Below are 12302 nucleotides of genomic sequence, written 5' to 3' on the forward strand. Positions count from 1 at the left end.
TCAGCCCAGTTTTGCATCCTATCAATGTCCCGCTGTAACCTCTGACAGCCCTCCACAATATCTAACCTTTGTGTCATCAGCAGATTTACTAACCCATCCCTCCACTTCCTCATCCAGGTCAATTGGTGGCCACCGGGAGGTCCTGTTTTTCTCTGGTGGATGGACTGTAGGTGCTCGTTGAAGCAGTCTCCCAAACTGGGCCGGGTCTCTCCGATATACAGGAAGCCACACCAGGAGCACCGGATACGACAGATGACCCCAACAGACTCACAGGTGAAATGTCGCCTCACCTGGAAGGACCGTTTGGGCCCCAAATGGTAGTCAGGGAGGAGATCCAAGTGCAGGTGTGGCACTTCTCCTGGTGGCCACCAATTTTAATTCTATTTCCTATTCCCATTCCAACATGTCAGTCCATGGCCACCTCTACTGCCGCGATGAGGCCACACTCAGGTTGGAGGAACAATTCCTTATTCCGTCTGCGTAGCCTCCAACCTGATGACACAATTTCTCCTGCTTCCGGTAATGACCCCCCCCCCCCCACTTCACTATTCCCCATTCCCATTTTGCTCCCTCACCTTATCTCCTTACCTGCCCATCACCTCCCTCTGGTGCTCTTCCCCCTTCCCTTTCTTCCATGGCCTTCTGTCTTCTCCTATCAGATTCCCCCTTCCCCAGCCCTTTATCTCTTTCACCAATTTCTCAGATCTTTACCTCCCCACTCCCCATCTTCTGGTTTCACCTATCACCAACAACCTTGTATGTCTTTGTGTCTGTGTGTGTGTGGCTTTGTGTGTGTCTGTGTGTTGCTTTGGATTGCCAACCTCTGGTGTCTTCCTCTCTGGAACCATTTTAATGTGGATTTAACTATGGACAAATGCCAGGTCTTTGTCTATGGGAACTATCATAAACGACCATGGTCCTCCACCCATCTATAGATGCACATCTTCCATTGTGTCATAACCTTAGAGCACTAAAAGACAGAAGTAGGCCATTTGGCCCATCTAGTCCATGCCAAAATATTATTTTGCCAATTCCTATGAATCTGCACCTGTACCATAGACCTCAATACCCCTCCCATCCACATACTTATCTAAACTTTTCTTAAATGTCGCATCCGCCACTTCCGCTGGCACACTCTCACCACTCTCTGAGTGAAGAAGATCCCTTTCATGTTCCCCTTAAACATTTCACCTTTCTCAATTAACCCATGACCTCTAGTTCTAGTCTCACCCATCCTCAGCGGCAAAAGCCTGCTTCCATTTACTCTATGCTCCTCATGGTTTCGTACACCTTTATCAAATCTTCCTTGATTCCCCTGTGCTCTGGAGAATAACTAACTTTCCCTCCAGACCCAGCAACATCCTTGTGAATATTCTCTGCTATCTTTCAAATCATTGATATCTTTCCTGTAGTTAGGTGACCAGAATACTCCAAAGTAGGCCTCACCAATATCTTCAAGAGCTTCAATCTAACAACTCAGCTTCTGTACTCAACAATTTGATTAATGAAGACCAAAGTGCCAAAATCTCTCTTTATGAACCCATCTATCTATTTCCACAGGGAGCAGATTTTGGGATAACGGTCAGAAAGTTGGTTTAACTTTTTTTTACCTTAAGGCTGTCATTGTCAAACTGCTTCTGCACTGTGTTCTGCTCTTCTACTCAAAGTCAAGTTCAAAGTAAATTTATTATCAAAGTACATATGACCATAGGCATATATTGATTCACTGAGATTCACTTACCTGAGGACATTCACAGTATTTAAAAGGAATCAAATAAAACATCCAGAATAAATAAATAAACAAACAATAAATATCAAGAATATGAGACGAAGAGTCTTTCAAAGTGAGTCCATAGGCTGTGGGAGCAGTTCAATGCTGAGGTGAGTGAAGTTAAGCGAAGATATCCCCTTTGGTTCAAGACCCTGTACCTTCTTCCTGATGGTTGAGTGGGGTAATAACTGTTCCTGAACAGTTCCATTGAACTGCTGCTGCTAAGTTAACAAATTTCATGACACATACCGGTGATAATAAACATGATTCTAATTCTGATCATATATGCCAATCTGCAACTGTGCCACAAGTTCATCGACCTTATTCTGTACACTGCACACATCCAAATATAACACCTTTTCGATAACAATAATAATGGAAAAGTGGAGAAAAAACACAATAATAATGGGAAAAAACACAGTAAATATAAATACATTAGATAGCTTATATGCATAGATTGATTGTATGTCCATTAAGTGACGCTGGGCACAGGAGTTTCTGTACATAAGGTGACTCTGACAGGAAAGGATAAAGTAGTGGTGGTTGCGGGTGTGTGGAGGGGTGGGTTAGCGGGTGGGGTGTTGATCAGCCTCAGTACTTGGGGACTTACTGACTGCCCATTACAGTGCTGGTGTTTAGGACAACAGTGAAGGTCCTCATCTCTGGTGGTGTTCAGAGATTCCTTGATCATGTCCGTAGCTTCCTCTCGGTTTTCAATACTGTTGGACATGTAAGTCCCAGGTGGAGACTCAGGAACACCGCCACACTCAGATGTAGGAGGATTCTTCATTGTTGTTTGCGTAACAGTTTTGTTTTAGTGGTCAGTGCTGTTAGTGCTGAGTTGAGCCCTCGAACCTGGAGGACTGGAACACCGCTCTCAGTCTGGCCTGTACGCTTTGACCTGTTTGTCATGGGTGACCCTACCAAGAGCCAAAGCCTAAAGTCCTGGCTCCAGCGTGCAGACCTCTCCGGGTCACTGAGGCGCACAAGCCTCCAAACCCTACAACACTGTTGTGGTCCTCTTGGAGGACTGCTTGGGGAAAGTAACAGTTTTTGAGTCTGGTGGTCCTGGTGTGAATGCTACAGAGCCTCCTCCCTGATGGGAGTGGGGACAAACAGTGAGCAGGGTTGGTGGGATCCTTCACCATATTACTGGCCATCCCATCATGATGTTACATTTGCATGTTTTATGCAGTCACCTGAATTATCTGCTTAATCTTTATGTACCCCAGAGGCGCGCGTACCTTCATCAGCCAGGGTTTCAAGGTGTGGTCCAGCAGGATGTCAAAGCTGAGGAGCTGAAAGCAAGCACTCCCAGACACGTGATTTCGGAAGCAGGTGAAGTAGGTGCTCCTCAGGGCCGGATACACAGACAGAATGGTTTTGATGATCACGTCCTCAATACTGCTCCACAGCACCTCCAGGTCATAGTCATTGCCCTCCATGTACTGGTTAAAGAAAGACAGCTTTCTGCAAGGAACAACATTTTACAGAGCCATCAGTTCTAATCTATCGCAGGCCACCGTTCATCCATCGGATGGCATTGCCGAGTGACTTCGCTGATCAAGTACTCTGCCCCACCATTTGTGTTATGGTGTGAGAGGTCAATAGCACTGCAAGCCACAAGATAGACTGTGTATCCATTGAAGGAAATATCAGCTCTCTTGATTCATTTCCCCACTTTTTGACAGGATTTATTGGAAGTGATTTCTTGCCGATTCATAGTTGCCTTTGAAGAGGTTGACTGCACCCTGAACCCACAATATTCTATCTTGTAAAGTTGCCTGGTGGTTTACATTCACAGTCAGAAAGCACTACAGTAAACAAACACGCCCTTTGGCCCATCTAGTCCATGCTGAATCATTAATCTGTCTGGTCCCATTGACCGGCACCCAGTCTGTAGCCCTACCATCCATGTACAAATTTATCTTAAATGTTGAAATCGCACCTCCATCTATCTCTTCTGCTGGCAGCTTGCTCCATACTCTCACTACCCTCCGAGTGAAGAAGCTTCCCTTCATGTTCCCCTTAAACTTCTCACCTTTCACCCTTAACCCACGAGCTCTAGTTCTAGTCTCACCCTCCCAAGCTCCGTGTAACAAGCCTGACGTAACGAATCAGTGTTTCTAGAGTCATTGTCATGGAAAAGTTCAGCACAGGAACAGGCCTCTTGGCCCATTTAGTCCATGCCAAAACCTGCTAAACTGCCGACACCCACTGACCTGCACCAGGATCATAGTCTTCCATCCTATCCAAACTTCGCTGAAACGTTGGAACCGAGCACGCATGCAGCACTTGTGTTGGCAGCTCATTCCACACTGGTCACCACCATCTGAGTGAAGATGTTTCTCCTTGTGTTTCCCTTAAACTTTTCACCTTTCACCCTAACCCATGATCCCTGGTTGTGGTCACACTCAACCTCAGTGGAAAAAGCCTGCTTGCATTTACCCTCTCTATACCCCTCATAATCTTGAATATTTCTGTCAAATCTCCTCTCAACCTTCTACATTCTAAGGAAGAAAGTCCTAACCTATTCAATCTTTCCTTATAGCTCAGGTCCTCCAGACCCAGCTACATTTTTGTAAATTTTTCCTCTACTCTTTCAACCTTATTTACTACACATCTTTCCTGTAGGTAGGTGACCAAAACTGCATACAATACTCCAAATTAGGCCTCACCAATGTCTTATACAACTTCAACATAACATCCCATCTCTTGTACTCAATATTGATTTATGAAAGCCGATGTGACAACAGCTTTCTTTCTACCTGTGACACTACTTTCAACGAATTTTGGACCTCTATTCCCAGATCCCTTTGTTCTACCGCACTCCTCAGTGCCCTACCATTCACTGTGTAAGACCTTCCCCGGCTGGTCCTACCTAAATGTAACACCTCGCACTTGTCTGCATTGACTTCCAGCTGCCATTTTTCAACCCATTTTTCCAGCTGATCCAGATCCCTCTGCAAGCCATGACCGCCTTCCTCACTGTCCACTATATCCTCAAACGTGGTGTCATCTGCAAATTTACTGATCCAGTTAACTACATTATCATCCAGAACACTGATAGAGATGACAAATAACAATGGGCCCAGCACTGGTCCCTGCAGCACACCACTGGTCACAGGCAGAGGCTCCAGTCAGAGAGGCAAACCTCTACTACCACTCTCTGGCTTCTCCCACAAAGCCAATGTCTAATCCAATTTACAACCTATGCTGAATGCCGAGCGACTGAACCCTCTTGACCAACCTCACATACGGGACCTTGTCAAATGCCTTGCTAAAGTCCTCGGAGACAACATCCACTGCTTTGCCTTCATCCGCTTTCCTGGTAACTCGCTCAAAAAACTCTCCAGGATTGGTCAGACATGACTTACCATGCACAAAGCCATGCTGACTATCCTGAATCAGTCCCATGTCTATCCAAATACTCATATATCCAGTCTCTTAGAATACTTTCCAATAACTATCCCACTACTGATGTCAGACTCAGACTGAGCAGTCTGTAATTTCCTGGTTTATGTTTAGAACCTTTCTTGTCACTAAGAATTATTTAAATATCTCTGCTAGGGCCCCTGCAGTTTCTGCACTAGCCTCCCCCAGGGTCTGAGGGAACACCTCGTCAGGCCCTGGGGATTTACCCACCCTGATTTTCCTCAGGACAGCAAGCACCTCCTTCTCTGTAATCTGCATAGGGTCCATGAACTTACGGCCCATTGCAAACAATGGTAAGGCCACAGCAGTGTTGTAGGCCTCAAATATGAAGAGGAGATGGGAGATTTCCCTCACTAAAGAGCTGTTTAACAACAGCTCAATAGTTGCCATGTCTTACAGACCTTTATTCCAGATTTATCCGATCACTTATGTAAATTTGTCTGCCTTCATGGGATTTAGCTCACATTTCTTTGTTCTAGATCCATGGTTCTTGCTGGACACGAAATACCAGATTGGGACGATCCCAACCAGCGGGACATCCTGAGAGATAATCCAGTCCAGGTACATTCCCTGTGGCAAGGGATGTATATTGACTCCTGCTCAATATTGTCATTATTTATTGATCATTAATAATGACTCCTGTCTGCAGATTTGAATGAGAGGGTGTTTAGCGTTGTCCTTCCACTCACTTTTATCTGTTATTTCAGTCACGGTCCAGTCAGTTGATTCCTCATTTCTGTTCATTTCCTTTTCCCCGTGTTTTACCTGGCTCCTTGACTAAGGCACCTGATTCTCATCCGAACTGGAAACATAATGACTCCGGCTTACATCTACTTGGGACTGGACCGCCACCTCAGCCAGTGCGGCAAAGCACGTTCCGGGCCGCTGAGAATAGTGGACTCTAAGTTGCTTCGGTGCCTGGGGTTGCTTTGGGAATTCTGTCGTCTCGTGTCCAGCTGAGTATTGCCGGCCGTTTACCGCTATTTCGAGTCAAGATACGAACAGACTGTCGTTGTTTGGTTTTGTACTTTCGTGTCCTGCTGAGTATTGCTGGCCGTTTGCTGCTACTCCGAATCAAGATACAAATTGTCTGTTGTTGTTTGGTTATGTTGTTCTGTGTCCAAGTCCGGGCTCCGTATCCGTGTCGCAGTCCGAGTCCGAGTCCGGGCTCCGTGTCCGAGTCCGAGTCCCGGCTCTGTGTCCGAGTCCAAGTCCAAGTCCGGGCTCCGTGTCCGAGTCCAGGCTCTATGTCGGAGTCCAAGTCCAGGCTCCGTGTCCAAGCTCCATAACTAAGCTCTGGGTACGGGCTACTCCGGTTTGTTGGCTATGTAAGCATCTAATCCTCACTCTCCGGCCTTCCTCACAACTATTAATAAACACACTTCTGTTAATGCTACCTCCGTGTCGGTGTTCTGCACTCGGGTCCGCTTCCAGTCGTCCATTGCAACAATTTCAGCTTCACTCCGTTCCTTAAGGTTGTTATAGCCATGGGGTGGTAATGGGGACGAGCTCCCGCTGCCTATTAAATGCTCCCAATGGCGTGTGCCTCAATATTGCCTCTGACAACCAAGTCACAGCTCCTGGCCTTCACGGTGGCTTAGCTACTAAGCCCGGATATGGAGAGCAAGCTGTTGCCCATGTAGCAAGCTCCCCATCTCCACGCAGTTGATGAACCCAAAGGAACGGCAGAGAGCAACACAGCCTGGCACCAGCTGCATCGCAGGAGTTGCCAGTCAGTGTTGAACTCAACGTGGGACTGCCGTAGGTGTTTTCCCTCAGGGTTTACTCCTGAAGCCTTCCCTATGAGTGGGTGTAGTCGCAGGGCAATGGGAGGTTTGAGATCAGAGTTTTCCCTCTCCTAGATGAGGGGCCAGCCATGGTTGATGAGTCCCATCTGCCTGAAGCGACTGGATTTAAGATGCCATTAACCCACCTTTGCCCCTTCTGCTGTCAGTAGAAATGATTCCGCCCAGCTTAGTGGCTAAGCCACATGTGAAGGCCAGGAGCTAGACTTGGTTGTCAGAAGTTATTGGAGAGCATGGTACAGGATTCTAGGACAAGAGGGCATGACTTCAGGATTGAAGGACGTCCATTTAGAACTGAGATGCAGAGAAATTACTTTAGTCAGAGGGTGGTAAATCTGTGGAATTTGTTGCCATGAGCAGCTGTGGGGGCCAAGTCATTGAGTTCATTTAAGGCAGAGATAGATAGGTTCTTGATTAGCCAGAGTATGGGGTGAAAGCAGGGGAGTTGGATCAGCCCATGATTAAATGGCAGAGCAGACTCAATGGGCCAAATGGCCCACTTCTGCTCCTATATCTCATGGTCTTATAGCATGCCATTGGGAGCATTCTGCCAGTTATGACAACCTGAAGTAGTGGCAACAGAGTTAATGGCTTCACTAAGCTGCTGCTGTGTGCTCCCCTTCCTTCTACAATGTGCCTGCTCACTAAGGTGGTTGTGTGAATGAAGCCAGCGGAGAAAATTACTGGTAGATACAAAGCAGCTTCTTTATTCGACAAAGCAAGGTAGAGAAGGCATTTTATGGAGACACTTCTGGTCGAAAGGTCCGGCCGGCCTGACGTGGGGCTCGATATTTTATGTGCCAAACGGCAAAGGGCAACTCCATACTTACAATGCATGGACAATGCTTTCTTTGAAACTACATTCGACCTTCACGCCTCCTGATTCACAGCCACACCACACACATCCAAATGAATTTTAAACACCATTGTCAGCTGGGATTCATGGCTTTTAGGAACCCATTGTTCAGAGCTGGCCACATGTTCAGACTTGGTCACATGTTGGCATGTGGCTAAGTGGTTAAAGCGTCCCTCTAGTGATCTGAAGGTCGCTAGCTCAAGCCTTGGCCGAGGCAGCGCGTTGTGTCCTTGAGCAAGGTACTTAACCACACATTGCTCTGCGTTAACACCAGTGCCAAGCTGTATGGGTCCTAATGCCCTTCCCTCGGACAACATCGGTGGCGTGGAGAGGGGAGACATGCAGCATGGGCAACTGCTGGTCTTCCATACAACCTTGCCCAGGCCTGCGCCCTGGAAAGCTTCCAAGGTGTAAACTTCCAAGGGAAACCTTCCATGGTCTCACAAGACTAACGGATGCCTACATATAAAGTTCAGATCTGCACTCCAAATAAAATCCACAACACATTTTCAGATATGAAGACTGGTAGCCAAATTCAATTGCTAAATGTCTATGTCCTAACCCCAAAAATCACTCCAACACTGACCTTCTATAATGTGTCTGCTTGTGGTGAAGGGTGCACCCTGCTGCATATGGTCTCACCTTTTACTGCCTTTCTTTTCATCCGGGACGAAGTTCTTCATACGCTTGTTGATGGCGTAATTGGTGAGGTGCATGCAGACGTCATCCTGTGAGAGGCAGAAGATAAAGATGTTGGTTTCTCAGTCAGGAACATTGCCCTCAGTTATCGCGTCACACTAACGCCATCCCAGCCAGAAGCTGCTCAAATGCTATTTTCCTCATTCCTCTCGGCTTCACTTTTCCTGCGGTGATAAAGAGCAGTCGGCAGGTGGCAAGAAAGTGAAACTGAAGGAAGCCTTGCATCTTAAAGCAGTTTCTGCAGCCCCAAAACATCGCCAAGTCAAAGGATCGCTCATCTGAAGCGCAGTGCATAAGGATGGGTGCTGTCAGTCAGAGCAAGGATGCGAGGCTGAGGCTTTATAACTCAGACCGAACTTTGGAGTATTGTGAGCAGTTCTGAGTCCCTTATCTAAGAATTGGTGAGCTGGCATTGGAGAGGGTCTGGGGGAGGTTCACGAGAATGAAAGGGTTGTCATTTGAGGAGCATTGCTCCCTCTGGGCTTATACTTGCTGAAGTTTAAAAGGATGATGGGGGATCTCAACGAAAACCATCAAGTATTGAAAATCAACGTGGAGAGGATGTTTCCTGTAGTGGGAGGGGGGACGGCTGTCTCTAAGAGCAGAGGGCAAAGCCTCAGAATAGAAGAACTTCCCTTTAGGGCAGAGGTGAGGAATTTCTTTAGCCAGAGGGTGGTGAATCTGTGGAATTTGTTGCCACGGACCGCTGTGGAGGACAAGTCATTGAGTGTATTTAAAGCAGAGGTTGATAGGTTCTTGTTTAGTCAGGGCATCAAAGGTTAACAGGAGAAGGCAGGAGAAAACAGTCGAGAGGGATAATAAATCAGCCATCCTGAGCACAATCCTCCCCACTTTCGAGGACATCTTCAAAAGGCAACATCCATCTTGAGGGACCCTCGCCACCCAGGTAAAGCCTCTTTTCATTTCTACCGTCAGGGAGGAGGTACAGGAGCCTGAGACACACACTCAACAATTCCCTCCGCCATTAGATTTCAGAATGAACAACGAACCCATGTACAGTACCTCAATAACATTTGTCTCTTGGTCTTGTTTAGCACAACTTATTTAATTTTTAAAATATATTTCTTTTTGTAATGTATAACTCATTACTACATACTGCAATGTACTGCTGCTGCATAACCTCAAATTTCATGGCAAATGACAATGATAGTAAACTTGATTCTGATTCCAATTCTGGTTATGAAATATGGGCTGAGTTTCTCTTTTCGGAGTAGTCCACGCCACAAGATTGTAAGTTGTAGGAGCAGGATTGGGCCATTTGACCCATCGAGTCTTGTCTGACATTTCATCATGGCTGATCTATTTTCCTCTCAGCCCCAATCTCCATATCCATTTATGCCCTGACTAATCAAGAACCTAACAAGCTCTGCCTTAAGTATACCCGACGACTTGGCCTTCACAGCATGTAGTAACGAATTCTACAAATTAAAGAAATTCCTGCTCATCTCTGTTCTAAATCGATGTCCCTCTACTCTGAGGCTGTGTCCTCTGGTCTTGGCCTCCCCCACTATAGGAAACATCCTCTCCACATCCACTCTGTCAATGCTTTTCAACATTCGATAGGCTTTGATGAGATTTCACCTCATTCTTTTAAATTCCAGTCAGTTAAGGCCCAGAGCCATCAAATGCTCCTCATATAATAAGCCTTTCAATCCCAGAATCATTTTTGTCAACCTCCTTTCAACCCTCTCCAGTGTCACCATATCCTTTCTGGGGCCCAGAAAAGCTCACAATACCCCAAGGGAGGGAGGCCTTGCCAGTGCCTTCTAAAGCCTCAAGGAGGAGAAACCCTGCAGATGCTGGAAATCTGAGCAACACACACAAAATACTGGAGGAACTCAGCAGGCCAGGCAGCATCTATGGGAAAGAGCAAAAGGTTGATGTTTCAGACCAAGACCCTTCATCAGGACAGATGAGAAGTTAGAGCAAGAAGGTGGGGGGGAGGGGGGGGGGAGGGGAGGAAGGAGTACAAGGTGGTAGGTGATGGGTGAAACTGGGAGGGGGGAGGGGGGTGAAGTAAAGAACTGGGAAGTCAATTGGTGAAAGAGTTAAAGGGCTGGAGAAGGGGGAATCTGATAGGAGAGGACAGAAGACTTTGGAAGAAAGGGAAGGGGAGGGAGCACCAGTAGGAGGTGATTGGCAGGTAAGGAGATGAGGTGACAGAGGGAAATGGGAATGGGAATGGTAAAGTTGGGGGCAATTACCGGAGGTTAGAGAAATCGACATTCATGCCATCAGGTTGGAGGCTACCCAGACGGAATACAAGGTGCTGCTCCTCCAACCTGAGTGTGGCCTCATCGTGGCAGTCGAGGATTAACATGTCAGAATGGGAATGGGAAGTAGACTTGAAATGGGTTTTTCTGGCAGACGGAGTGTAGGTGCTCTGCAAGGCGGTCTCCCAATCTGCGTCGGGTCTCACTGACATACAGGAGGTCACACCAAGAGCATCAGATACAGTAGATGAACCCCAACAGACTCACAGGTGAAGTGTTGCCTCCTGAATGGCAGTGAGGAACGAGGTGTAGTGTCAGGTGCAATGCTTGTTCCACCCGCTTGCCCTACACCTCCTCTCTCACTTCCATTCAGGGCCCCAAATACTCCAGAGATGCTCCTGGGCCTGCTGAGTTCTTCCAGCATTCTGTGAGTGTTCCATATAAAACATTATATCCTTGTTTTCATGTTCTATTCCTCTCAAAATGAATGCTAACACCTTCCTTATCACTGACTTAACCAACAAATTAACCTTTATGGAATCCTGCTTGAAGACTCCCAAGTCCCTTTGCACCTCCGATTTTTGAGTTTTCTCTCCAGTCATACAATTGCCTATGCTTTTAAGCTTTCTACTGAAGTGCATGACCATACACTTCCCAACACTGTTTTCTGTCTGCCACCTCTTTGCATATTCTCCTACACTGTCTAAATCCTTCTGCACCTCTCTGCTTCCTCGACACTACCTGCCCTCCCACCCTCACCGATCTTCCGATCATTCGCTAACTTAGCCTCGAAGCTATCAATTCCATCATCGAAATCCTTGATATATATTGTAAAAAGAAGTGGTTCCAACATAACATCCCAGCTTCTGTACTCAGTACCTTGACTTATGAAAGCCAGTGTGCCAAAAGCTCTCTCTACGACCCTACCTACCTGTGAGTTCTTTTTCAAGAAGTTACGGATCCCTCTGTTTGAATGCATTTCTCCGTCCTAACATTCACGGTGTTAAATTCTCTGTACTACCATAAAACCATAAGTCACAGGAGCCATTTGGCTCATCGTCAGCTCCGCCATTCAATCATGGCTGATCCTTTTCCTCCCCTCCTCAACCCCACCGCCCAGCCTTCTCCCAGTAACCTTTGTTGCCACGGCCATTGAAGAACTAATCAATTTCTGCCTTAAGTACACCCAACGACCTGTCCTCTACAGCTGCCTGTGGTAACAAATTCCACAAATTCACCACCCTTTGACTGAAGAACTTTCTCCGCATCTCTGTTTTAAGCGGATGCCCCTCTACCTTGAGGTTCTGCCCTCTTGTCCTAGACTCCCCCACCATGGGAAACATTCTTTCCATGCCTACTCTGCCTAGGACTTTCAATATTCGAAAGGTTTCAATCAGATCCCCTCTCATCCTTCTAAATTCCAGCGAGTACAGACCCAGATACATCAGATGTTCCTCATATGATAACCCTTTCATTCCCAGACTCATCCTTGTGTACCTCCT

General features: G+C 46.8%; 1 protein-coding gene across 1 annotated transcript in view; it reads right to left on the bottom strand.

Annotated features, from left to right (window-relative positions):
- The window catches only part of LOC140192260 (uncharacterized), a 72354-nt gene that overhangs the window by 22436 nt on the left and 37616 nt on the right, over positions 1 to 12302 (bottom strand). Inside the window, exons 6-7 of the mRNA XM_072249935.1 lie at positions 8510 to 8595; positions 3016 to 3241 (exon numbers count right to left, since the gene is read on the bottom strand). Of these exons, the coding sequence (XP_072106036.1) occupies positions 3016 to 3241; positions 8510 to 8595 (312 nt within the window). The remainder of the gene's footprint in view (positions 1 to 3015; positions 3242 to 8509; positions 8596 to 12302) is intronic.

Source organism: Mobula birostris, unplaced genomic scaffold (genome assembly GCF_030028105.1).
Source record: "Mobula birostris isolate sMobBir1 unplaced genomic scaffold, sMobBir1.hap1 H_1, whole genome shotgun sequence".
In the NCBI taxonomy this organism is placed as follows: Eukaryota; Metazoa; Chordata; class Chondrichthyes; order Myliobatiformes; family Myliobatidae; genus Mobula; species Mobula birostris.